The 25,503-nt window shown below is 36.5% G+C and overlaps 7 protein-coding genes and 1 pseudogene across 10 annotated transcripts; 2 read left to right on the top strand and 6 right to left on the bottom strand.

Annotated features, from left to right (window-relative positions):
- Positions 1–645: 645 nt before the first annotated feature.
- Positions 646–1,545, bottom strand: LOC104743565 (uncharacterized). The gene is made up of 2 exons (XM_087483994.1): positions 1,134–1,545; positions 646–1,079 (listed from the first exon to the last, which is right to left on the bottom strand). The coding sequence occupies exons 1-2, from the start codon at positions 1,543–1,545 to the stop codon at positions 646–648; spliced, it is 846 nt and encodes a 281-aa protein (XP_087340120.1).
- Positions 1,546–3,894: 2,349 nt separating this feature from the next.
- Positions 3,895–9,849, top strand: LOC104741377 (transcription initiation factor TFIID subunit 4). The gene is made up of 19 exons (XM_010462228.3): positions 3,895–4,033; positions 4,133–4,199; positions 4,296–4,462; positions 4,549–4,650; positions 4,818–4,869; positions 4,979–5,688; positions 5,855–5,979; positions 6,134–6,197; positions 6,978–7,038; positions 7,121–7,827; positions 8,006–8,130; positions 8,282–8,369; positions 8,456–8,594; positions 8,678–8,733; positions 8,820–8,876; positions 8,957–9,085; positions 9,154–9,204; positions 9,284–9,452; positions 9,556–9,849. The coding sequence occupies exons 1-19, from the start codon at positions 3,992–3,994 to the stop codon at positions 9,702–9,704; spliced, it is 3,060 nt and encodes a 1,019-aa protein (XP_010460530.1). The 5' UTR covers positions 3,895–3,991; the 3' UTR covers positions 9,705–9,849.
- LOC104741378 (uncharacterized) lies at positions 9,727–10,475 on the bottom strand. The gene has a single exon (XM_010462230.3). The coding sequence runs from the start codon at positions 10,390–10,392 to the stop codon at positions 9,883–9,885; it is 510 nt and encodes a 169-aa protein (XP_010460532.2). The 5' UTR covers positions 10,393–10,475; the 3' UTR covers positions 9,727–9,882.
- A 749-nt stretch (positions 10,476–11,224) lies between these two features.
- LOC104743564 (uncharacterized) lies at positions 11,225–14,216 on the bottom strand (annotated as a pseudogene). Its single transcript, XR_015580787.1, has 5 exons — positions 14,098–14,216; positions 13,591–13,921; positions 13,297–13,486; positions 13,185–13,189; positions 11,225–13,136 (listed from the first exon to the last, which is right to left on the bottom strand). The product of XR_015580787.1 is annotated as an uncharacterized LOC104743564 (transcript).
- Positions 14,217–14,672: 456 nt separating this feature from the next.
- LOC104741375 (uncharacterized) lies at positions 14,673–16,459 on the top strand. Its single transcript, XM_010462225.3, has 5 exons — positions 14,673–15,000; positions 15,159–15,273; positions 15,364–15,864; positions 15,950–16,139; positions 16,241–16,459. The coding sequence occupies exons 1-5, from the start codon at positions 14,924–14,926 to the stop codon at positions 16,264–16,266; spliced, it is 909 nt and encodes a 302-aa protein (XP_010460527.1). The 5' UTR covers positions 14,673–14,923; the 3' UTR covers positions 16,267–16,459.
- Positions 16,460–16,515: 56 nt separating this feature from the next.
- Positions 16,516–17,770, bottom strand: LOC104741376 (glycine-rich protein). Of its 3 annotated transcripts, none has more exons than XM_010462227.3 (5): positions 17,638–17,770; positions 17,499–17,549; positions 17,357–17,401; positions 16,913–16,945; positions 16,516–16,806 (listed from the first exon to the last, which is right to left on the bottom strand). In XM_010462227.3, the coding sequence occupies exons 2-5, from the start codon at positions 17,536–17,538 to the stop codon at positions 16,652–16,654; spliced, it is 273 nt and encodes a 90-aa protein (XP_010460529.1). In that variant the 5' UTR covers positions 17,539–17,549; positions 17,638–17,770; the 3' UTR covers positions 16,516–16,651. The 3 variants fall into 3 exon arrangements, with proteins under 3 accessions (XP_010460529.1, XP_019090871.1, XP_087340880.1); XM_019235326.2 differs by having other exon boundaries at positions 17,499–17,546; positions 17,638–17,752; XM_087484754.1 differs by having other exon boundaries at positions 17,499–17,639.
- A 494-nt stretch (positions 17,771–18,264) lies between these two features.
- LOC104741374 (lipase, putative (DUF620)) lies at positions 18,265–20,224 on the bottom strand. The gene is made up of 3 exons (XM_010462224.2): positions 19,677–20,224; positions 19,111–19,461; positions 18,265–19,025 (listed from the first exon to the last, which is right to left on the bottom strand). Exons 1-3 carry the CDS (start codon positions 20,082–20,084, stop codon positions 18,471–18,473), a joined length of 1,314 nt encoding a protein of 437 aa, XP_010460526.1. The 5' UTR covers positions 20,085–20,224; the 3' UTR covers positions 18,265–18,470.
- A 3,101-nt stretch (positions 20,225–23,325) lies between these two features.
- LOC104743563 (pumilio homolog 15-like) lies at positions 23,326–25,446 on the bottom strand. Its single transcript, XM_087484752.1, has 7 exons — positions 25,164–25,446; positions 25,084–25,088; positions 24,589–25,041; positions 24,352–24,511; positions 23,870–24,033; positions 23,518–23,767; positions 23,326–23,433 (listed from the first exon to the last, which is right to left on the bottom strand). The coding sequence occupies exons 1-7, from the start codon at positions 25,347–25,349 to the stop codon at positions 23,326–23,328; spliced, it is 1,326 nt and encodes a 441-aa protein (XP_087340878.1). The 5' UTR covers positions 25,350–25,446.
- Between the last annotated feature and the right edge of the window lie 57 nt (positions 25,447–25,503).

Here is a 25,503-nt window from a genome sequence, read left to right as displayed (position 1 = left end):
AGCTTACAATCATACATAAAGCCTAAACAAATTTACTTACTAATAATGATAAGTACCACTACCATAACCATCATACCGAAGAAAAAAACAACTACCAATTCAGGGGCCATTTGAAAGAATGGTTTCTTCTCTCGTACCTCAGTAACAAGCCTCTCCAGATTCACCAACCTCTGATCTGACTGGTTTTGATGGTCCTTGAGCTGGATCAGTTGGTCCTTGAGCTGGGTCAGTTGTGTCTCATAATCAGGTAGTGGTTCAGCTTCACGACTCCACAGACTTGTGAATCCAATCTCAGTTGATGGTTGCGGAGGATAGTAACAGGTCTCAGCCTCCTCTTCTGAATCGGAACTATAGTCTAATGGGCTGTTTATACCATAGTCGTATGCAGAGTCCATGACTTCTTCAACCTGAAACCGAAACACATATATAAGTTTCCAACTAATATATAACAATGGAAACAAACATCCGAGATTCATTAAAAACATAGAGAACAAGCATAGTTAAAACAAACATCCGAGATTCATTAAAAACATAGAGAACAAGCATAGTTAAAACAAACATCCGAGATTCATTAAAAACATAGGACAAACATAGTTAAAACAAACATAAACTACATCGGACAAATCATCTACTATTTCTTCTAAGTTAAAACAGTTCAGCCATTAGCTTCTTCTTTAGAGCTTTTTCATCTTCGTCTAGAGTTTCTTTCTTGGCAATGAGAGTGTCAAGAATGGACATCTTTTGGAGTTCTTTCATGCCCTCCAAATCCTTTTGTTTTACCTCCCACATGTGACTAAACTCTGCAGATGGTGCAGCCTTCTCTTTACCTTTGGAGTTCCTTACTTTTTTCGTTGCCTTTATGCCCGGAGGCCTGCTCTCGTGCTCACCAACGACAGAACCTGTAGATGGTGCAACATCATCAGCTTTTCTTTTGTTAGAGCTGGTTGTCTTTGGAGTGGGGTTCATAGCCTCCAGGTTTGCCCATTTCTGTTCATAGCGTAGCACACTCCAAGCATACTCCAAACCAAACTTCTTCTTGTAAAGCTTACTGTAGATTTGGTGAGCATTTTGCAAAATATCTAAATCGTTCATGCCACTAGCTTTCTCACCCTCTGCCTCTGCAAAAGCTCCACAGAATCTGCTCACTTCCTTACTGATTTTTTGCCATCTTTGTCTACAATGGTCAGAGCGCCTAGGCTCAGCACCACCACGTACATGACTACTTGTTTCATAATAGTCTCCTATACGGATCCAAAAGGACCCTGCCTTTTGGCCATTCCCAACTATTGCATCCTTCGATGTGTTTAACCAGCCACTTATTAGGACTAAGTCATCTTGTGTGGACCATATTCGTCTCTCCCTACGCTGTTCTGCTGTCTCTTCTGATTGACTAGGAGGTTGACTCGGCTGTGAGCTAGTTTGTGAACTAAAAGCAGGGATTTGAGAGGAACCAATGTTTACATTGGGAGCAAAGCTGTCATATGAGAAGTTAAGAAGGCTAAAGTAGGATTGAGACTGACTGTTAGGAGTATTGTTTGATTCCATAGCAATCAAAATTAAACAAGGAAGAAGCTTATGCAGAGATATTATTCGAAAGTTCTTAGAGATTGGAAGAAACAAGCAAACAAGATGGATCATAGAATAGAAGTAAAAGATATGAGAGATTGAGTATTTGGGTCGGATGTAATATAGAGAAGTTAAGAAGATCATTAAATCAAAAGTTTGGTGTTGTTAGAGACTTTTAATTCTAAATAACCATTACCTACTTCAGTCAAATCAGAAGTAAATAAAGGCCATTGAGTGTTTTTAATATAATGAAAACCAAGACATTCAAATTATTCATTACCTACTCAACTAGTTTTGTTAAAACATTCATATTATAAAGTTTTAAAAGTTTCAAAGCTTTCAAAGACAACTCAGTTTCAAAAGTTTTAAAAGTTTCGAAAGTTTATAAAGTTTTAAAAGTTTGAAAGTTTCAAATCAGTTTTTAAAGTTTTAAGACAACTCAAACCTAAAAAGCAAAACTATAATCACAACTTAATACGAGAACATGACCAGATGATAAAAGGTTAGATGTTGAGACATACAAAGCAAAACTAAATGACACTAAATTCATAACAACTCAATTACAAGAAATAAACCTAATCAAACATCCGAGACCATTACAAAACAATTCTGAGAAACTCATTACACTACTACACTTAACAAGCCACAATCAAACAAAAATTAACAAGCCACTACAATCAAATAAAATCTGTGAATTAACACTTACACTACTACACAAACCACAACACCACTCAAATCAGGAAACCAACCTTGGGACTTACCTTTTAGTTTCGAGCAAATGCAGGTTTGTTGATGGTTATCCGATTTAATTTGTCCTGGTTAACCTCACCTACAAGCCTCTGAAACAAAGCAAAATCAATTAAAGTTCATCAGTGTTAAGGTTGATTTCAAATATAACATACAACACTCGGAATTCAGTCATACATAAGCTCACTAAAATCTTATATTGATTAATCAAAATCGTTAATTGACAGAAGAGACAAACCCTATACCATGATACTAAACCCAAACCTAATTCACAGATTTCAGATTTACCCTAAATCGATGGAACATCCAAGAAACAATGACTGACAGAGAAAACGACGGGACTACCTTGTCTATATCGCCGGAGATGAGATTTGCCAGACAAAGGAGACGAGGAGACAAAGGCTCAGGAAGAAAATTTCGACTTCGCCTTCAAATCGTCGGACATATCAATCGACAAAAGAAGAGAATTTAAACGGATTTGTCGGAAAACCTATGCAAAGATCGATTTCTACATAGAAGAGCTCTCGATTTTGGTGTTTTAATGGCCGAAATACTAACCTTAGCCGACGAAAATGGTGACAACGAAGCTTTCGCCGTTTTGGAGAGAAAGAAAAAACCTAGATACGATTTCGAACAGAATGAGAGAAATGAAATATTTTTTTTCTTTGCAAAAAATCTCGCCCAATCACGTGAAGCCACGTCCTATGAGAACTGGGCTTAAATTATTTCTCATTCAAGACCAAAAAAATTGTTCTAAACCCACTGTTCATTATTTTTCTAATTTAATTAGGCTTAGAACACCCTTGGTGTTCTCCGATTAAAGATTGACCTTACAAAACAAAACAAAAAAACTTTATAACTTTTATTTTCCTTTACAAAAAACCTTAACATTTTTGGTCTTGAAAAGCCTTTCTTGACGGGTAGCACTGTTTAACGTAGTTTTAATTTGAACAAAAAATATGTTACGGATGTTTTTTTTTTTTACGATAAGTTAAGTGGAAGTTTTTAAACAACAGAGAAAAGTCAAAGAATACTTGGAAGAAAGAAAAAAGATTAATTATCAAGAAACCCTTATTGCAAATAATATTAGAACATTGATCTTGTAAATGATAAATGACTAAGATAAGAAGTCCAAACACACCACAAGTATGATTAATCTCCTAGTGGATGAATACTCAAATCCTTAGCGATTAATCTCTTAGTCTATAACTAAAAAGACTAATCTTATGTGTAGAACAAATATGTGTGAGATAATAGGAGGTAACCTATTATCTAATTTGGTGTAATATTATCTACGAGAATACAATTTTTCATCTAAAAGTGTTTTTGACTTCCAATCTTTTTCTGTAAGTGTTAGTAACTTAGTAATAATATATGCTAAGATGAACAAGTGATAAATAAATTGAGCAAAAACTCCATTATTTTATAGGGCTTCAAATTTTATCGATATATTCATTGGGCTTTCACTAGCATATAATTAAAGCCCACTTAACGAGAAATTTAAGGAAACGCCGCGCAGTGTTTTACCAAAATCTGAAAACGACACAGTGTTTCTCATCATCACCTCCCACTATATAAAAAAAAAACTTTGCGCAAATAGGGAAATCTTGGGGATTCAACAAATTCGTTTCCTTTGTAAAATTCCCTCTTCGTTTGAGCTCTTTGACATTGGGGCACCATGGATCTCTCCATTGTAAAGCTCCTAGAAGAAGACGACAAGGTTAGATTTCGAATTCCCCACTCTCCTTTTCCATCTCCGTACTGCCTTTGCCTCTATGGCTCGCAGCATCTTTAATTTCGCATTCAAATGTGTCGTTAGGGTGACTCTAAGCATTCGGAAGATGACATAAACCTATTTCAGGAAGCTCTGATTCGAGATATCGAAGGTTCGTTTTGAAAACCCTAATTCATATGCGAAACTTTTTGATTTTCTTGAGTGATCTGAAGTCTATAAACAATCCTATTGGTAATGAATGAATCAGGAATACATCAACCTCAGTGTACGAAACTGCCAAAGATGAGTAGCCAACAGGCTCATGGGGTGAAACATGGTCTTACACCAGCACGAGTTTCTGATTTGCTTCGTATCTTAGCAGACCTCAACAAAGATAGAAAGAGTCATTTTCAAAACCTGTATTGTAAACTCAAGGTGAGGCTTTTTTTTTTTTTTTTTTTTTTACATATATGAATGAATTGGCAGTCTGATGGAAGACTCTCTCAATACTTTGATTGCAGAGAAAAGAAATTACAACAGATAGGCTCATACGACATCTGAAGGTTGCTGTTGGTGATCAGATGATCAGATCAGTTATTAGCAAACTGCATCAGCTACAACCGGTATTCATATTTTCTTAGCATTTTATAACTTCTGCAATGAATTTCATTTAGCTGTCTCTAACTGCAATTAGTGATAATAAGAACTCTATAGATAGGATTTCGAGTGATATATATATATATATATATATATGTAATATTGGCTCACTGATAACTATATATGTTATCAGGGAAATATGGGGATCAAACGCCGAAACCATGACAAAGTGTCTAAACCTGCTGGTATAAATTATTCAGCTGATGCCATTTACTTTTGCAATTATTATTCATCTTCTCTTATGATTTCCTTGTAGCATACAAAACGAATCCCTGATTTAATCTTTCACTGCAGAAATCAGTGCTCAAGAATCTGCTCCTAGTGAAGTTCAATTTAACCAACCGCCTTCTACAGTTTCAGGCACCTTAAGCAGTTCAGCTACTGAGCAGGGATTAAATAAGCATCCCGAGCAATACATGCAGACTCATTCAAGTTCTTCTCATAAGGATACCAACTCGGGAAGTCTTAATTCATACCCAGGGACAAATTTCAGTTCTCCTCCTGGTTCAATGCCGAGAGCGAGACTTCCTGATTTCCAGCACATGGCTAACAATCAGAATGTGGTACCAGCCAGTGTTGAAGCACCGAACAAGTCTACGATAGACATGACGAAAGTACCCAAGTTTGAGAGGCCAACTTCTGTAAATAGTCCAAGTACGGTTAAGGATGGCTCTGTATCCAACTTCCAGAACAATTTTTCCCTGCCTCTATATTCTGCTCCTTTGCAAGAATCAGTCACCAAGGACCAGACAGTTGGCCCTTCTTCATCGGTGGTCCATGTGAAGCAGAAATCAGTTGATCAAAGTTTTGACCAGGCACAGAAGCCTCATTCTTTGGTGAAGCAAGGCGTGGCTAATGTTCCACTGGAACAGAACAATGCAATTCCAAATAGTTCAAATGATGACTTGGAGAAGCAGTCTTCTAAAATGGTTTTATCCACATCTAACACCTCTGCAAGCTCTGTTTATCCTCCAATGACAACACATCTGGGATCCAGCACGATGGTAACTTATAATTATATACTCTCAAAAGACAGATACAAATGCAATTTGGTTGATGTCTCTTCAACCGATGTTGCATTGGTTTTGTGGTGCTTATATTTTGGACCACCCTGGCTTCTGTTTGTGAAGAGTAAATGGACTATCTAAGTTGTTTGTGTATACTCATCAGGTATATCTCCCTCAGCCATCTGGGACGATTCCCACAGTAGCTTACGTCATGAAGACACCGGAAATGCCGTCTGTTGGTCAGAAGAAACCTCTTGAGGCACTAGGTTCTTCGATGCCACTATCAAGGTAATAGAGCTGGCTTGTTTGTGAATGAGGAATTATTTATAGCGTCCATAGACTACTCTTCCTTTTTCATCTTTACTTTTTGATAATCTCCTTATCATTTATTTGCAATTTCCAATTATTATATTGAAGTCTTATAGAATTTGTTAATATACAGAAAGAAGCAAAAACTATGTGGAACTTCTTTAGATGGAAGTATTGAAAAGTATCAGTTACAACAGGTACTACTCTTTCAGTTTTCTTCAATGAGTATAAGTACTTCAATGAGTTTCAATTATTGACCCTAAGTAGAGTTTAGTTAATATATTTATGTACAATTAGCTTGTAAGCACATAGCATTGGCCTTAACATAGGTAACTGGTGACGCTTCAGTTAAGAGCCTTTTGAGCATATACTTCTGTTTAAAAGGTTTTTTTTTTTTGTGGCAAACTAATTTGTTATCATATATAAGAGTTAAGGAAATTGGTTGGTGTAATTTTGATCATTAATTTGATATGTATAGTGCTTCAGATTGTTATATCCAGAACATTGAATCCTCTTGCCATCAAGAATGGGATCCTTGACCATTATACCTATAGCTAATATACCTCATCTCTCAGCAGTTCAATGGATGTTATGAAATTTGTTTAAATCTCTGTGTTGCTTGTTTAGTCAGGGGTTTCCTGTTCTTAGTTGCCTCATTTCATCCGAACTTCTCTAACATCTTCCAGGGTACTGTTTAAGTGGTTTTAAATTATACTTCCAGATTTTATCAGCATTGCTGTAAAGTGCAATTAGTGATAGGAACCCCTATAAATTGGATTTCTATTGCGTCTGTTATGTTTCAGTGATAGATTTATGTACACCCTAAAGTAGACTTGGAACATAATGAAACATGTCGCATGTGAACGTATGCTGAGAAAGCAATCTCACTTGAAAAGTGCTGCAATAATAATCAATCAGTATTGAATACTTTTTGTCTTGGAATTTTGGCTCACTGATAAAACTATATATGTCATTAGGGAAATATGGGGATCAAAATACCTGGACGCCCAAACCATGTCAACGTGTCTAAATCTGCTGGTATAAATTATTCAACTGAAGCCATTTACTTTTGTAGTTATCATAGATCTTATTAACTTTCTGATTCAATCTTTAACTGCAGAAATCAGTGCTCAAGAATCTGATCCTCATGTAGTTCAAGTTAACCAACTGCCTTCTACAAGTTCAGAAACCTTAAGCAGTTCAGCTACTATTCAGGCATTAAATAAGCATCCCGAGCAATACGTGCAGCTCCCATCTAGTTCTTTTCATATGGATACCAACTATGAAAGTCTTAATTCATACCCACCGACAAATTTCAATTCTCCTGGTTCATTGCCGAGAGCGAGACTTCCTGATTTCCAGCACATGGCTAACAATCAGAATGTGGTACCAGCCAGTGTTGAAGGGGCGACCAAGTATACGATAAACATGACGAATGTGCTCAAGTTTGAGAGGCAAACTTCTGTAAATTGTCCAAGCAGGGTTCAGGATGGCCCTGTATCCAACTTCCAAAACAACTCATCCCTCAATCTATATATTGCTCCTTTGCAAGAATCAGCCACCAAGGACCAGACAGTGGGCCCTTCTTCATCAGTAGTCCATGTGAAGCAGATATCGAGTGATCAAAGTTTTGACCAGGCACAGAAGCCTCTAACATTGGTGAAGCAAGGCGTAACTAATGTTCCACTGGAACAGAAAAATGCTATTCCAATTAGTTCAAATGAGGACGTGGAGAAGCAGTCTTCTAAGATGGTTTTATCCACATCTACCACCTCTGCAAGCTCTGTTTCTCCTTCAATGACAACACAGCTGGGCTCTAGCACGATGGTAACTTATAAAATTATACTCTTAGAAGACAGATCCAAATGAAATTTGGTTGATTTCTCTTCAACCGATGTTGCATTGGTTTTGTGGTGCTTATATTTTGGACCACTCTGGCTTCTGTTTGTCCCTGTTTTGGCTTTGAACTTTTATCTCACTATAAATTTGTTTGTGTACTCGTCAGGTATATCTCCCTGCCTCACCTGGGACCATTCCCACAGCAGCTAATGTCAGGAAGACACCGGTCATGCCTTCTGTTGGTCAGAAGAAACCTCTTAAGGCACTAGGTTCGTCGATGCCACCATCAAGGTAATAGAGCTGGCTGGTTTGTGAAAGAGGAAGTATTTACAGCGCCCATAGATTACTCTTCCTTTTTAATGTTTGCTTTTTGATAATCTCCTCATTTATTTGCAATTTATAGTAATTATATTGACGTCTTATAAAATGTGGTAATGTACAGAAAGAAGCAAAAACTTTGTGGACCTTCTTCAGATCGAAGTATTGAAAATTTTAATGATGTCACTGCTGTCAGTGGCATCAATCTTCAGGTATGTTTTCTGGTAGCTGCACTTCTCAATCGAAACCTGGATATAGAGAAACGAATGAACTAAATTATTTTCTGCATCTGTTCCAGGAAGAGGAAAAACAATTATTAGATTCTGGGCCTAAAAAAAACAGTCGTGTTGCTATAGCATCTCGAAGAGTTGTGCCTGAAGAGGAAGCAAAAACGATTTTGCAGAAAATTCCACTGCAGAGAAAGCTGACAGAAATTAGTTGGGTTTTTCAACCCATCTCTTAGCTGCTTCTTTGATCTTTACTTGGAGAAGAAGTTTATATATATTTTCATATATGACAGTGGCAAAACGTGGGTTAAAGCATATAGACCATGATGTAGAGCGGTGCTTGTCTCTGGTGAGATGTCTACACCTGCTGGGAATTATTATCCTTCAATTTAGATTTCTTGTTTCTTTTTTTTTCTCATAGTTTTGTGCATTCAGTGCGTGGAGGAAAGGATGCGGGGACTATTGTCGAATATAATACGAATATCAAAGCAGGTCAGTCTACTTTCTCTTCTCATGCCTGGTTAATGCTTGTTGTGTCTGAATCTTACTGAAGTTAAAATATGCTTATGCAGCGGACTGATGCTGAGAAGTGTAGACATCAGACTTTTATCACGTCTGATATCCGGAAAGAAATTAATGAAATGAATCGGAAGGCGAAGGAGGAATGGGAAAAGAAACATGGTGGAGAAGAAAAGGCTAAGGTTTGTGTCCGAAGCTCAATATCTGTTGTCTTAAGAAGGCTAAGGTTTCATAATTTTCATTGATGTAGAATGAAGAAAATGATTTTGAAAAAGAAGACAACCATTCCAGACAAGTGAAGGTATGTAAAAATTGAGCCAATTACATAAACCTGCGCACTTGCACATACATATACTAAACGAGGTTTCATAATAAGTCAGGCAAAGAAGGAATCAGATGAGAGGAGAGCTAAGGCTGCAAATGTTGCTGTTCATGCAGCCTTTGGAGGAGATGATATGTTTTCAAAATGGAAATTTATGGCAGAAGCACGTCGGAATAAATCCTCTACAGGGCCAGGAAGAAACTCCAAGAAACTTTCTGGTGAAATTGGTAAGCCCGTTTCTATGATCTGAAATAATAAATCTCAGTTCTGTTGCTGGTTATTTTTTATGTTTAGTGTTCCTCCTAATTGCTGATTCGAATTTTTTGGTAGGTGGCACAAAATCTGGGAAGAACCTGGGTTTAACAGAAGTCCGGTCAATCTCTGTGAAGGATGTGATTGCTGTGCTGGAAAAAGAGCCTCAGATGGTGAGATCGACGCTATTGTATCGCTTATACAGTAGAATCTGCTCGGATGTTTGAACCCAAGAGAATAGATAGAAACTTTTAGGACTAATTCATTTTTTGCAGAACCTATTTGGTTCTTTATTCCATTTAAAGTGATGCCATTACAAACTCCTAAACATGGTCAAGATGCTAAAGTACATCCTTATTCTTCGTCCTAAAACGACCTAAAGAAAGCTGCATGTTGTGTTTTCTTCTAGTTTTTGCCTGATTCCTTCATGCTGGCTCCGTGGTGTCCATATCCTCCTCCGCCACCACCGCATGAACCGCCACACCCACCACCTCCACCGCCAATGACGACTCCACCTCCGATACCACCTGACCCGTATCCCTGACCGCCTCCTCCGTTGCCTCCATCCCAACCTAAACCACCACCGGACCCATACCCAGTACCACCGCCAAATCCACCACCGATCACAACACCACCACCACCACCACCTGGCCCGTATCCACCACCGTAGCCTGGGCCTCCCCCTCCATAACCACCAGCTGTGAGCTCACCCTTAAATCCGGATACGTGTCGGACACTCTTCTTTCCTATCTCACTGGAGTGTGCATCATTCCTCATGAGCGCACTTTCTCTTCCTATCTCACTGGAGTGTGCGTCATTCCTCATGGAGGCACCTTCTCTTGCAGCTTCGCTAATCATATGGCCGATGAGGCATAGATACAAGGAAACAAGAAACCATAGCATCACTCTAGCCATGATGGCTGCTTATAGTGACCCAATTTTTTTTTATAGTTAGAATTTCTGAGAAAGTAAGTAAAAGGATTTGTGATTGAATAATAATAATAAACACACATCACTATTTATATACAATGTACAAATACAAAGGTGGTGGGTTAAGCATGGGCGCGCCAGTAGAGAGAGAAAGAGAGAGAGAGCGGTGCGTATATGGTGACTCACCAAGAGTGGTTTTAAGTGATGGGTGTGTTTTGCATGTTTTCTTCCACACCTTTTGCTACATTTTCTCAGTGTTCATTACTTCATTACGCTGACACTCTCTTACTACATTATTTGATTATAGGTTTAGAGTGTTCTTAAAAATTTAAGCTGTGGATGGGACTCCTCTCTACTGTCCAGTGAACTTATTTGAACAGACATAGGGTCGGTGTTACGGTGAGCCACTGAGCCGTGAGTGTGATCAGAGAGCCTTCGAGGAAACAATGGTATTGAAATAGAAATGATTATATTTAAGCATTTATTTAATTGAATGGAATGAAATTAAAATTTTCAGATGTGAACGGTAGAAGACTGTATAAGATTAAAATTGTTCATTGAGAAAAGTTTTTAAAATATGGAATAGTATGTATGTTTAAAAAAAAATGTATGTATGTTTTAATTAGTATAATGAATGATGTGATGAAATAAACCTTTTTCTATAAAACCAAAATATTTATACAAATTATTTAAATTCTAGTTTTCCGCAAAGAATTAATGATCAAAAATAAGATTACATTTATACAGTTTTTCTTTTTATCATACACTATCGTAAAATGTTTTTAAAAAATGACTCATTGAAAAATGTACCTAGAGTGTTTCTGAATAAATCTAGTAACAATTGAAAAAAATCAAATGCATAAAAATCATTATATTGGAAATCTACAAGTACTTTTATTATGTCTTTCTCTACTATATCCGCTGCACTTATGTCTTTGGGATTTAGAACATGGTACACCAAACTCTCCAACTGATCTCTTTCTCTTTTTTGGCGATCTCCCACTCTTAATCCTAATTTGTGGTGGTGCACAGAAGAATATAGCTAAAGAATCTGGAAATACCCAACTCTTTACATCTCCACTCGGATGAATGTTCTCAGCATATGCTTTAGCCCATATATCTGTCAAATAGAAATGATCAACCAGTTTGTATTCATCCATGTTTGTACGCTTTGCAGCCTCAATGGCGTGAATGCAAGGAATTCTATCAATGTCAACGACGCAGCATGTACAAGTCTTGTTCTTTAGGTGAACAACAAACTTATTCTTATCGTCTTTAACCTCAAACTCATGTTGATCCACTTGAAAAACATCTTGTTTCATTGCATCATTGAACCTTAATACTATCTCCTTTGTAACATTTGGTGTAGCACGCTTGTTGTGCTTGAAAGCTTTTTCCCGTCGCTCATAAAAGCATGTTGTAAGGGTTATCCTGATTGTCTCAAGAAGTGAAATCACTGGCAGCTCTCGAGGATCCTTTTACATGGAATTCAAGGACTCAACAATGTTGGTTGTCATAATATTGTAGCGGTTAGATGGTGCAGAACAACGGGCCCACTTCTTCAAATCAGCCTCTTCTAAATATTTGGCCAGTTTTGGATTAGAATTCTGTATATCCCTAAAAACAACTTCAAATTCTTGAAACGTATAAGCATCAGCTGCTGCTTCGAAAAGAGGCAAGAAACTTTTACTCCTGAACTTTACTTTGATGTTGTTTAGGAGATGAAATCTGCAAATGTCATGATGGGATGCTGGATACAATTCTAAAATTGCTTTTTCAATGGATTGAGCACGGTCAGAAATGAATACCAAATTCGGTGCATCAGGGATGATAGAGAGCAAACACCTAAAGAACCAATTCCATGCAATATCATTTTCTGAATCAACAATTGCAAATGCTATCGGATATAAGTGAAAATCTCCATCTTGTGCACTAGCTACTAGCAAAGTTCCCTTATACTTTCCTTTTAGGAATGTACCATCAACAACAATCACTCTTCTCATTAAAGAAAAACCTCTAATCGACTAGCCAAATGCGATGAACACGTATTTGAATTTCCCCACAAGATCCAACTCAAGGTAAGCAATTGTTCCTGGATTTTTTTCCCTTGCCATGTACAACCATTTCGCTAAATTTAAATGACTATCCTCACCAGTGCCTTTAACCAAATTTTGACCTTCCTCTTTTGCTCTCCAGGCTTTTTTGTATGGTATGTATACTCCATGATCTTTCCTGACCAACTCCATAATCTGTTTTGGTTTCAGTCCAACTTTCTTTTCTCTATAGTTGCTGCAGTAAAAACTCCCAAGCAAATTTGCAGTTGCTTGTCTATGGTTTGCATTCCTATGGGTTGTGTCACAATTGTGTTAATGACAATACTTCTTCACCACAAAGAATTCAGATGATAGTACCCTAGTCGCACGCATTTTCCAACTGCATTTATCATCAACACATCCCAAAATAACTCTCGTTTTGTTTGACCATAGAGATCTGAACTCAAAATTCCATTCAAGTGCCCACTTTCTCATCTTCAACATCAACTCTTCCTTGTTCTTGAAATATCTGTTCACATATATATCATCATCCCCTCGAGTCCCCATAGATATAGGAATAAGATCTGGAGCAGGAACCAAATACTCTGAATAAAATCCTTTTTCTTTTTCAGCCGTTGAGATCTCTATATCATTATATCTCATACATATATCACTTCCAATAGACCGATCAAGTTCCTAGAAAGATACATAGATTAGTAAATGAAAATGACATTTGCAAGTAACGATAGCTTTATTCTAGGAAAAATGAGGGAGTTCATCCTTAAAATTCTTGATATTCATCATTTCTGTGATTTAGGAAGGTTTTCCTAAAAATACATCAAACCTGTCTAAAAACTTATATTAAGGAATCTAACCTTGTGTGTTTCATTTACAGTTGGATGTGAACTTTCTGTAAGGATCAAAATAGGATCTCGAGCAGCAAGCAAAACAAATGAATTATTGGTCTTTTCTTTTTCAGCGGTTGAGCATGTATCACTATGTGGCATAGAAAGTGAGATGTCACTACCAAACGATTGATGAAATTCCTACAAAAATAAACATACATAGCTTAAACTTATATCATTGTGAAGAATAAGTTTAAGGAAGTTACAGTTAAAATAAAAGTAAGAGTCATGTAAATATAACTTACCGATACACACAAACGTGCTATTTCAAGATTTCCTTGTATCTTTTTGATATAAGTGCACAATTGGCGGTCGTTGCGAATAAAGATCGGTGGGGAATCTTCTACCATTAATTTCACCCTTGGAAGTTCATAGCTGAGTGTAATCTGTTTAACTAGACCATCAAGTCCGAAATCTTCAAAAACAGTCTCAACTAAATCTTTGTATGTGATATTCTCAGCAACTTCACAAAGTGATCCACCTTTGTTTGTATCAATGAAAAATCTCCAATGAAATTTGTCATTTAGTTTCCACTCACCAAAAACAGAGTATATCTCCACCATACTTACACCATACCTATAATTAGACACAACTTAGACAAACCTTCAAAAACATCATATCACCAACAAATGATGCTTCATTGAATACATATGTATACTACAGCAAAAATGTTGTTTTATTTCCAATAACACCCACAAAAATGCTTCACTTCTATTTTCTATTCTTGCGTTAATCAAATCAGAAAAACTTACAATTATATGTGGATGGTGCTTTCCTGAAAACGCACAACACTACAATCAAGCCAGTGCAAAACCAAAATCACAAAACATTTTCATCCTGAAATTCAAAGAATCTCCTAATTTCAAGCTCTGAAATCGCGATTCCCAAATTTCAAACGCTGAAAGAAGAAGAAGAAAGAAAAAATGATAACAACCATCGATTTAGCACCTGACTGAAGCTTCAGTTGAGCGAGACTAATTAAAAAAATCTAAAATCAGAAATGAAGATCTACGATCGAAAGATTCATCAGAAGCTTCACCGGAGAAATGTAAAAGAGATTAGTCTTTTAATACTCAATATTCTTTTAATACGAAAGATTCATCACTAATTGATTTTTTATGAGAATTTTAAATAATGAATATTGTTCTTTTAATACTCAATATTCTAAAATAGTAAATTTGGAATACTTAAGCGTGCTACTTTTGGAACGAAAACTCAAAATAGTGGTAGCTCAGGGTATTTCACTTTTAAAAAAACTACTCTAAAAAAAATAGTAATAACAATTTTGGAAGAAAAAAAACAAAACGCAATTAGTACTAAATTAATTAGGCACGTGCCAAGTAACGAAAGGCCGTAAAGGATTTTGGGCTAATCGAAGAAGAAGAAGAACGTTCCCTCTCTTCTCTGAGAGAAAGAAATCTTTTGGATCCCATTTTCGAAACTCTCTCTCTCTCTCTCTCTCTCTCTCTCTCTTCCTGGGTTTCTCTTCTCATCTTCCAACGATCATTAATTCTTCTTCTTCCTCCGTCAGCTTTCTCATTCCTTGTTAGGGATATTATTATATTAGTCTCAAAAGTGATGACGACGAGTTTGGATCGGTGGGAGAAAGATCCTTTCTTTCCCGCTGCTGAAGAGGTTCAGGAATCTGCCGACAGGTTTTTCGCCTTTTCCCAATCTCCCAATGTTTTTTTTTTTCGTTTTCAATCTGTGTTTGTATGATTTATAATGCTGTAGCTTCGGATTTGGGAATTAGGATTTTTGAATAGATCTGAAATCTCACAACGTGTGTGCTAATCTTCGATTCATTTTATAGGATGGAGTCGGCGTACAGGACATGGATCAATGGGAAACGAGACTCTTCTAATGTATGGGACTCTGAGCAGCTTCATAGGGATCTTCACGCTGCTTTAGGAACCACCAAATGGCAGGTTTCTTTCTTTTTCCCTCACAACTCTGTTTCTAACTCTTTTGATTGAGAGCTAAGTGAGAATCTGTAAATGTTTTTGTTTTGGGTGTAGTTAGATGAATTCCAGAAAGCTGTGAAATCAAGCTACGACAATCGTATGAGTGATGAAACTAGAGATAGGCATCGTGAGTTTACATTCGCAATGGAAGCTCAGGTTTCCAAAATCGAGAAATCTCTCAAGGAAGCTGCGGTATCCGATGGCAAAGGAACTCCTAGATGGGTTCGTTTGGATGAAGATGATCGTAATGAGCTTGCCCTCTTCTTGACTGGACCGTCTGATTCTGTCAAAGTAGTAAACCAAAACAATGGGCATAGAAGGACGGCTAGTGCTGCTGAATTCACTGCTTGGAACGTTGTCGTTTCTGACGACGGTTTGTTGAAGAAATCTCATGGTGAGGGGGAGCCAGTGGTTCGACCTCCCAGGAAAGTACCTAGCTTCTCTGGTTTCTTAAATTATATGGAACCTGGGTCTAAGCATTGCATTCGAAAGTGGAAGGCTTTAGATCGTCAAGGAGACTCTGATGCTGCTTTATTACCTATCCAAGCTAACCAAGTAAGATCTTCTAACGGCTTACTTTTCTTTCCCTCCTGGTTATATGAATCTTTTACTAAGAATGTTTTTTTTTAATGTTTCTCAGCAAGTCTTGAATGGAGGAGGTTTAGAGAGGGGCAAAAGTTGTATGGAGTGTGAGGAGGACTGTTACGAAAAGCAGCTTCATGGTTGGTATGGAGCTTTGCAGAGGCAACTTCAACGGTCTCAGTATCGGATGCGATATAGTAAATCCGTTCACGCTGCCATTTGGATTCTTCTTTTAGTTTTTCTTATCGGTAAATATTTGCTGATCCGAATCATGCCATATTTTGGAAGCATAGCTTGTTTTTGCATCCCTTTTTTAAGTTTTGAGATGATACATTTTTTGTCATTGCAGTGGTAGTCGCAGTGCATTCAATGTAGAAGACTGGTGGTATGGAATAGCACGTTCGAGTTCAGTCATCTTGTGTGTAAACGGGAAAAGAGACGAATGAATTTGGCAATCTTCATTTTTTACTGTACAGTTAATTCCACTGTTATTGGTTGCTTTGTAATGTAGAAATGACTTTTTTAGTGGTTCCATTATTGGAAATGGGTTTCATTGATTGAGATAAAAGAGAAACTGAGTAGACAATTTGGAACGACAAACCCAAGATCGAAAGATTGTGAACATTGTGGAAAAAGTCAATTCGGAATATATTATTGATTCGAGTATCTGAACTTCTGAAGTGATATACACTGAGAAGAAAAAGAAAAAAGATGTTTTCTTTTACAATCAATCCAAGCTGGGGCTAAAATCCGAGACGGCTTAAGTGGTGGACATGTTGGCCGCCTTATCCTCACGTTTACTATCGGCTTTCTCTAACTCGATGCCTTGAAATGTAAGTCTAGACGATCGGTAGTGACTCCCAAAAGCAGTCCCGAAACCCCACCCGAGGCCCAAACCTACTCCGCAACCGCCACCTTCAAATTAAAAATGCGCGAGAACTAGAATTTAGCATTAAAACTGCTTGTGTGTGTGCGGACAAGTAATAAAAGATGCAGAAGTAGATGCTTGAAAATGCTTTACCTGCACCAACGCCTAAAATGTTCATAGGCATTCCTGCAAGAAAATCTCCAATTCAGTAGAGGTTTGCAAATGTTATGGAACATGAATCCATCAAAATGTATACCCATCAGACAGACAAACATCAGCAAGGAAAGATGAAGAAGAAGCTTATGAGTGATGATATATACAGAGGACCCAGGACTACATAAGCTTCAGTTGAGACATTCCGCAATATAATCCCAAAACTAAGCAAGCAGAGAGTAATAATGTTCCCAAATGGAAATGATTCTATAAGTGAAATTAACAATAACTTGAAAAGAATTAGCTTTAGTTTTTCTTATTAATCATTCCATCATCTCCAACCAATTCAAATCTAGTCTCTGTGGAATTTAACTTGTAATCCGATCTCAGCTTAGTCCGGATTTCATTAAAAAAACAGCAAAAAAGAGAGAGTTGAGAAGGAACCTCCAAAACCCCATCCAACGCCAAATCCACAGCCAACACCGAACCCTAGATAGATTAGATAATTCCAATTTCACAAAATTACGAGTCGAATCAAATAAGACAAAAAGGAAAAAGAATGAATTGTGAATGAGGGGGGCATTACCGAATCCAACACCAACTCCAGTGAAGTCAGAGAGCACCATTATTTAATCTTCTTCACCAGAGAGAAACAACTCAATTTTAGGAATCACCAGAGAGGCAAAAGATCAGAAATGGTCTGATATAAAATTAACCGAGGATACCTTGTTTGTTTGTTGGTGATTGGTGAATCTGGGTGTAGACTAGAATTAGATTGCTCCCTAGTCTCTCTCGTCTCTACCTTTTCACTGAAATATTTGGCACACGCCCTGAACTGTTGAAAGCAAAAGGTGAAACGGATTTTATTTTAGCGACGTACCAAATCAATCAACCCGGTTTACTACTGAACCGGTCTAACTTTTCCAAAAGGATTTGTTTCATGAAAATGAAGTTGGTCGACTGTGGTGCAAATGGTTTACTCCAATATGTACGTAGATTAGTCTCTCATTTCAACTGTTTACCATATGAACTCCGTATTTAAACTCAATATATATATATATATAGATATATGGAAATTACTAAACGTCTCATCTTATTGGAAGTCTAAACTCACAATAAGAAACCATACATTGTTGGTAATACAACCAAAAGGGTAATTTTTGTGTTACAACAGAGACTACACAGTCAGTCTATGAATCTATTGATATACAATACAAGGAAGATCGTATTCCATCACCTTCCAGTTGGTATGGATGAAGATGACTAAGTCACATTCTTTATAGGCTGTGAACTAGATGGCTGCTTATATCATTGCATATAAAACGAAACTGGACTGGACTGGCCTCACTAAGTTGATGATGAAAATAGCCCTCTCGAATAGAGTTTATACACATTCCTCTAAAACATTATGCGGCAAAAAGAACGAGATTTTTCCTGCGGTCTATTTACATCTTCCTACAAGAATTTTTAGCTTCAACAATAGCAAAACTAGAATAATCGACCTAGGGTTTCTTTTGAATGAATTATACACATTGATCTCTCCTGGTTTCTTTTGACATCACCCATTTTTCTGGCGGGAGCCCTGCAATGTCTTAATTCTGGGGCCTTGAGATAACTCTTCAACGTGGGAATCAAATCTGAGCTCTGAAGGTGGAATGAAACAATCCATAGACAAGCCAGGGACATTGAACGCAATCTCATCGATGACCCATGCTTCTTGCATTGTCGTCTTAGTGTTATGTCCCGATGACATATCTCCAAACCGCAAAAGCGTAGCCACAGATCTACCTGAGTGAGCTATCATGATGCCTTCTACCTGTTTGTAGTCTTCTAGGTATGAATTGATGGTCGTTTCCCAGTACACCGCTTCGCCTCCATTGTTTTGTATTCGGGTTAGCTGGGAGTCTTCCAAGTGAACAAGAAGACCAGTCTTTTGGCTGAAGTAACCAAACAAAGTATGTCTTATTGTTTCTGATGCCCCTTCGCTTCTAGCTTTGAGTGTTGCTGGGTCTGCGCATAGCTTTAGAATGAAACAGTCTTCACCATCTATCTTCTTTTCTCCTATGCACCTTGCATTAGCAAACATATACGCTGTGGTTCTCGGGTCAAGTCCCTGAATATACAAAAGAGTAACAATTTTAACTATGCAAGCCAAACAAAAATGCATGAGACGGCTTCCTTGGGACAAGAGGCCAAACCTGAAGAGCACGTCGTAATGGTCTAACCGGTCCTTTTGCAGCATGAGGTCCAAGCCATGGTGTGTGCCTCCACACAAGCTTCCCATCACAGCCTGCAAGGACTTTGCTCCCACCAAGAACAAGCTCCATGTACCACATATCAGGATTCATATGCCACAACACAAATCCTCCAGACTCAACAGCTTTTGAAGAATTATTCTTGCTCTTTGAACCCTTTGAGCCTGTCTCAAACTCTGAGGCCATCGTCCTGATTCTTCCCATAACATATCCATTTTGCACATAACTATGAACCTTCTGACCACCTGATGCAGCCGTATACTGCTGAAGTATGTACTGAGCAGAGGATGTTTCCTGAAATTTCCAAGTATTGGTAAAGTGCTTATTATTAGACTTCATCCTCAACACAGTGAGACAACCACAATTCAACCAAAAACAAAAAAAACTCAATTAGTATGCAATTAAAAGAAGATTAAGCTAAAACCTAGGGATTCGAGTTGTCTTGCGCATAGTAATCACCAAACACTGTCCCCTAATTTTGAGGAACGAGAGTGAAAATTAAAGCTCACCATGGGAGTATTCTTGATGCTGAGGTGAGGAAGGAGATCCAGAGCACTAACGTGAACAGGACCTAACGGTGCGCCAAGAACACCAAGCAAAAGCCTCAGATCCGTTCGTTTGAAATCGGAAGAAGACGACACTGACGGCGGAGCCACAGGAAGCTGACATTTCATCCAATTGTACCACCGTCTCTCGAACCGAGAGTAATCACCACTGCTTCCGGAGTCTTCACCGTCTGGATCAGGACCTTCTATAACAGGAGCAAGCATCTCAGACATGTGGTACCGGTCCGGCTGCGTGACGTAACGACCTTTCCGACGACGGATGATGATCGGAGAAACGCTTCTGACAGGACTCTTGGATCGTGATCGCCGGGAATTGGACTTGGAGAACAAGCCGCCGTGTTTCTTATCCATAGTCGGAGAAGAAGGAAGTGTTTGTTGTTAGTAGTGTGAGAGAGAAGATGAAGAAAGGTTTGGTGAAATGCAAAAAACAAACAAAGAGAGAGAAATGTTTGCGTTGAAGGGAAGGTTTGCAAATTATAAATGTCGATTTTTATCCGTTAATTAATGATACTTAAACGCTTTTTTTGTTTTGATTAACCATTTCTTTTGATTTAGTGGAATTCCGATTTTTTTTTTAACATATCAAGGAATTTATGAATCATCATTGCTTTGCATAAGGAAAACAAAAGAAATTAAGATATCGAAAGTTTCATTACTATATATATTTACATGTAGGCAAACAAATGAGAATTCGGGAAAATATTTATTTATGTATGTTAAATTCCTTGATAAATGTTTAAACTACTAATTTTTATTTTATTTTTTTGTCAACAAGCTACTACATTTATATGTATAAAACAATTTGTCCAAAAAAAAAATGAATAAAATAATTATTTTTTTGTCTTCTTTCTCTCAATGTTTAAGTCGTTCGACATTGGATGATAGAAAACTTTAGAGATACAGTTTTGTTTTGTTTTGTTTTGACAGGAGAGAGAGAGACAGAATATTTGTTTTATTAGTCAAAAGTATAAAAATGAGTACGGTGGTTTTAATTATCAGGAAATAAGGTTGTGACGATTTGGAAAAGAAAAAAAAAGTTAATAAGGAAGGAAACAATTCCATATGGAAGTTCAAACCTAGATTGCATGGAAACAGAGACGGATACGTGGAAACAAAACGTTTCGGAAACAGAAAACGTTTTTTTCAAAAATTAAGAAATAGAAACATTTTGGAAACGTATGTACATATATATATATATATATATAATAAAACACCAAACATAAAAACTATATCAAAAAATTTCAATAAATAAAACTTCAAATATAAATATTAAATAGTTGAATTAAAACATTAATAATATTATATATTTATATCTATAATGAAGTTTTATATTTTAAAAATATTTATTTATTAAGTTTCAAATTAAAAAAATAAGTTTCCGTCGTGTTTCCAAAACGGAAATGGAGTTTCCATCGTATTTCCAAACATAAATTTTTAGAAATCGTGTTTTTGTACCTTGTTTCCGAGTTTCCACGAATTTCTGTTTCCGAAATGTTTCGAAAACGGGAAACGCACCTCAAAAAGAGTTTCCATAATTTCCACTAAGTTTCACAATTTTTTTAAAATGCCATATAATTTTGCTGATCAACGCATTAACAGTGACTAACTATGAATTGATACAGTGGAAATTCAAATTTTGGTACTTTGAAGTCCAGCTCTTAAACCACCATGATTTGATTAAATAAATAAATATAATTGGTGTTTCATTGCTTTATTCAAAAGAAAAATAAAATTTAATATATTGTAAATCATATCATATATACATATTATACCCCTTTTTAACATATATAGATAATATTTTATTCGAAAGCAGCAGAAATTAGTGAGCAATTAGCCTTAAGGAACACGAAAGGCATGCCCTTATTAGAGATGGAAATTAAAGTCAAAACAAAGCAGTTGAGTGTGATGATGCTAAAAGCAATATATAGACGAGTATGATGTGCATGAGCTTGAGCATAAGTCACAAAAGGTTAGCATAACACAATTTTTTTGTGATATAAATAGTCTTTTACTTTTGTAGAGAATTTTTAATTAGTTAGAGGCCAAGATTCATGGGACCAAATTAGAATGGTTATTCCACAAAAATAGACGACTATGGTTGTAATTTTTTTACTCATTCTCATTTTAACCTCACAATAACCATGTTCGATGGTACTACTCATTTTCATTCTCTCAAGTGCGCTTTTGAAGGTTCAACAAAAATGATAAATAAGTTATCAAACTGGAAAAGAAGGTAATAGTTACAAATAATTATGGATGATATAAGTGAAGATTAATAAAATAGATTCATACATGGTTTTGATAAAGTATTTTATGCGTGACGACAAAAGCGTAACAAACACAAATATATAAAAGAGACATTGTCGTGCTAACAAGGATCAACTTAGTCAATGTATTTTCTAAATTTGTCGATCTATAGTGATTTTATAAAACACAAGCGTAATACGAATTACCAAAAATCAGTACTAAACAGTCCTGCTCTCTCTCACACACACACACAAAAAAAGATCAAATGATTGTTTCTTCAAATATATTTTTTGTCATCTACAACTTGCATATATATATATATATATATATTTGGATATAGATTCAGGTTTTCATTCTGCAACATGTAAAGAAGAAGCCTATACCCACTTGAGCAAACTTGTGTGAGTTTGTGCTCTTTTCTGGTAGCTATTGAGGGAAAACAAAAAAGAGAGGTGCATATGATGATGATGATAAAAATATTCCTTATCTTTTTGTCATGATGAAATTGTCATATCGTCAACGTGAGGCGCGAAGTAACGGTGACATGAGACTAGGAAATACAAATGAAATAATAAATTAATAAAAGGAGTCGGTGTATGTAATTATACATGGTGATGATAAACGTTGAGCATGCGAGTTTGGTCCATTGATAATGACAACTTTTTTGCATAAAATCTTTGAGTGACCCAAAACAGTGAAACACACAGATTAAAAACCAAAAAAAAAACAAACAATTTTATGGACATTACTTAACAAAAGAAGGACATTAATCAATTTAATATCTCCACAATCTTGAGTATCAATGGTTATATATATATATACTAAAGGGGCTTTCTTCCATGCATATTGTATATTCGTGTCTTGTTTTCGTACTCTTGATGTCTTATTGTCTTAAGTGATGCAGCCGTATGATAAGTTAGATATAGTCATATGAAGTTTTCAAAAGTGATCTCTATGGGGATATAATAGATTTCGTTTGACCCCTCTCTCAAGGAATTAATGTATTATTAGCTAAAACATAATTGCATACGGCCGTTAGAGCCTTATGGGTACTACTGGATTACGTACGTTTAAATTTTAATTATCCTTATGTTTCCAAACCCATTAATGTAGTGTAGTGCAATCAACAAATCAGCAAAGCCTTAGTATCTAACTCAGCGGAATGAAGATATATGTTTTTGGAGCACTTTCAAAAGCATAGTTAATGGCAAGTAGATGAATGACTCTCACTAATGAGAGTATGAGACCTAATACACAAACCTTAAAGCATATATAAGTTAAGAACTAACAAAGAAGCATTGACAACACTCACATAAACCTACACTACATTAATGGATAAATTCTCCTACGTCCTAAGATTGAGTTTCTCTAGTACTTTTCTCCCATATCTGTTGCACTTCATGAACGGAACATTTCTGTTTATATGGTACAACAAAACGTTTTGCACATCATCCTACAAAACAGTACCAAACACAAGATACGTTTATACATACATTAAATCCACATTAAACGAGTTTAAATCATGTTTATCTCTTACCTGGGATACAATCCACGCTGTCTGAATCACATAATTCCCAAAAGGATTTACAAGAAGTGAATCAATGTCACTTAACAACTCCGTTATGATCCTCCTAGAGCAAAACTCTCTGCTTTTCAAACACTTATGCACCGCATGACTCCCATACTTGTCATAAGAGAGTTGCACGTAGTTTCCATCAAGATGTTTTGAGAGAGCCCTTGCCACCTGATAATCTTCCAACTCCAACACATATTGCACCAAGTAGTTTCTGATAAGTAGAAAATTAGATTTTGATGTGTGAGTAAAAATGTGATATATAGAAAATGATTAGCAAAACTTCATAAAACTTGTATCAAAAATATTATTTTACCCGTAACAATTCATGCATAGTCTCAAAGCATTAGTGATTATCTCCTTAATCAAAATGTCTCTTAGCTCTCGAGAGCATTGTCCAATGCATTGTTTAATCAAAAAATATCCATGTTGATCAGTTGCAATTTCGTAACAGTGTTGAACAATCACTCCCATAAGATACTGTCGTCATATATAGAAGAGACCACACATAAAAAAAAGAATATAAAATCACAATTAAACAAGTTCAAACCGGTTTACACAATAAAATTTACTCATTTTCTTATAAGATAAGCAAGAGAGCTGTAAAGTCTTTGTTACACTTTTACTCACCTAGTACTAGTAGTCTATTCAAATATCAACCAAACACAAATAGTTTGGAAAGCTATGTAGGTGAGGTTATCTTATAGTTTTTAAACGACATCAATAAAAAAGACGTCACTATGAATTTAATGGAAAAAAAAACATGTTGGTTTTCATAAATATTGTTGAGATGCTTACTTTGCTATGTGAAGGAGAGAGTTGGTTGAGGCAAAACATAATCACATTAGAATTAACATTCTTGGTTAATCGAAGTGCAACATGGCATAGAGTAGCCATGAACCGAGATATTTGCTCTATAGAACAAAGATTTTGCATCAAAGCTTGTATTGCATGGGATCTGTTATCTCAAAAAAAAAAGTACAAGTTAAATAAAAATGCTGTTAGTGAGACTATTTCTCATAAATTCATGTGTACCCGTGTGAATCGACACAAACCCGAACAAACTGATGAGGTTGTTGAGTGAGTGTATCCAAAACCCGAGTAATCTGTTCAACGGTGCATTTCTCTAGAAGCTTTTGAAAGACTTGATGGCCAAAAGGGTCAATCATCAGTTCACATACATGTGAGATCAAATTATCAAATATCTCATCAACTGTCTCCTTTGAACCCTTGGCAATCACATCTTGCAACACACGAGACTCTAAACGGTCTTTAGCACATGATAAGATAGTATCATGATTAGTGTGGATTTTATTATAACCAAATACATAACTCCAAGGGTGGTCATAGAAAGGATTACTTGGGGTAAAAGGAACGTCTCCAAAATTTCCATTCAAGGAAGTATATTGAGAACCCATGGCACTACCACTACCACGAGTATTACCTTCATGAAAATCGTAGTTATATGGCTTAGGAGCATCAGACCTACTCAGTTCTCGTCTAGTTTTTGGCTGAGAATCTGAAGGAAACCAGTTCTCACGATTGTTCATACCTTGATCCCCACTGTTCAGGGGAAATTGATGATTATCTTGTAGAGGCTGTTGATGAACCCTTGAATCAGAGACACCAAATCTTCCAAACTCATCTTGTAGGGCTAGCAATTCAGAAGAAATTAAAGATGTTATGGTTTCATGTGAATAATCACCCAAGGGAAGCGATTCCTCGTAAATTCTTAAAAGCTCCCAGCAAATCTTTTGATACGGAGATTCCACCCCTCTTTCATTCCAATTAATCATTGGAGGAGAAGACTGGACAAGACTTGGGATGGAGAAGAGTTTAGAAATATGACTTACGAGAGAGAAAAAGAAAAAGAAAAACTAAACGAAGAGGATATATATTGTGTGATATTCTGTTACACAATATCTCTACAATTTATAAAAAGAAAATAAG

The sequence above is a fragment of the Camelina sativa genome, chromosome 14 (assembly GCF_030686135.1).
Source record: "Camelina sativa cultivar CO46 ecotype springtype chromosome 14, ASM3068613v1".
Lineage (NCBI taxonomy): Eukaryota > Viridiplantae > Streptophyta > Magnoliopsida > Brassicales > Brassicaceae > Camelina > Camelina sativa.
This window is presented reverse-complemented; position numbering and strand designations above follow the sequence as displayed.

Bases quoted from the DNA above. Each gene is read 5' to 3' on its own strand.
- LOC104741377 (XM_010462228.3), top strand. From the start codon at position 3,992: ATGGATCTCTCCATTGTAAAGCTCCTAGAAGAAGACGACAAG. The intron at 7,039-7,120 runs GTATAAATTATT...CTTTAACTGCAG, and splicing joins CAACGTGTCTAAATCTGCTG to AAATCAGTGCTCAAGAATCT. The intron at 8,131-8,281 runs GTAATAGAGCTG...GGTAATGTACAG, and splicing joins TCGTCGATGCCACCATCAAG to AAAGAAGCAAAAACTTTGTG.
- LOC104743565 (XM_087483994.1), bottom strand. From the start codon at position 1,545: ATGGAATCAAACAATACTCCTAACAGTCAGTCTCAATCCTACTTTAGC. The intron at 1,080-1,133 runs GTGGAGCTTTTG...TGAACGATTTAG, and splicing joins TAAGGAAGTGAGCAGATTCT to ATATTTTGCAAAATGCTCAC.
- LOC104741374 (XM_010462224.2), bottom strand. From the start codon at position 20,084: ATGGATAAGAAACACGGCGGCTTGTTCTCCAAGTCCAATTCCCGGCGA. The intron at 19,462-19,676 runs GTGAGCTTTAAT...TGGAAATTTCAG, and splicing joins GCATCAAGAATACTCCCATG to GAAACATCCTCTGCTCAGTA. The intron at 19,026-19,110 runs GTTTGGCCTCTT...TTGTATATTCAG, and splicing joins CATTACGACGTGCTCTTCAG to GGACTTGACCCGAGAACCAC.
- LOC104743563 (XM_087484752.1), bottom strand. From the start codon at position 25,349: ATGATTAATTGGAATGAAAGAGGGGTGGAATCTCCGTATCAAAAGATT. The intron at 24,512-24,588 runs GTACACATGAAT...TTGAGATAACAG, and splicing joins GTTTGTGTCGATTCACACGG to ATCCCATGCAATACAAGCTT. The intron at 24,034-24,351 runs GTAAGCATCTCA...ATATGACGACAG, and splicing joins TCTCTCCTTCACATAGCAAA to TATCTTATGGGAGTGATTGT.
- LOC104741375 (XM_010462225.3), top strand. From the start codon at position 14,924: ATGACGACGAGTTTGGATCGGTGGGAGAAAGATCCTTTCTTTCCCGCT. The intron at 15,274-15,363 runs GTTTCTTTCTTT...TTTTGGGTGTAG, and splicing joins TAGGAACCACCAAATGGCAG to TTAGATGAATTCCAGAAAGC. The intron at 15,865-15,949 runs GTAAGATCTTCT...AATGTTTCTCAG, and splicing joins TACCTATCCAAGCTAACCAA to CAAGTCTTGAATGGAGGAGG.
- LOC104741376 (XM_010462227.3), bottom strand. From the start codon at position 17,538: ATGGTGCTCTCTGACTTCACTGGAGTTGGTGTTGGATTCG. The intron at 17,402-17,498 runs GTAATGCCCCCC...TAATCTATCTAG, and splicing joins TGGAGTTGGTGTTGGATTCG to GGTTCGGTGTTGGCTGTGGA. The intron at 16,807-16,912 runs GTAAAGCATTTT...TTTAATTTGAAG, and splicing joins CATTTTAGGCGTTGGTGCAG to GTGGCGGTTGCGGAGTAGGT.
- LOC104741378 (XM_010462230.3), bottom strand. From the start codon at position 10,392: ATGGCTAGAGTGATGCTATGGTTTCTTGTTTCCTTGTATCTATGCCTC.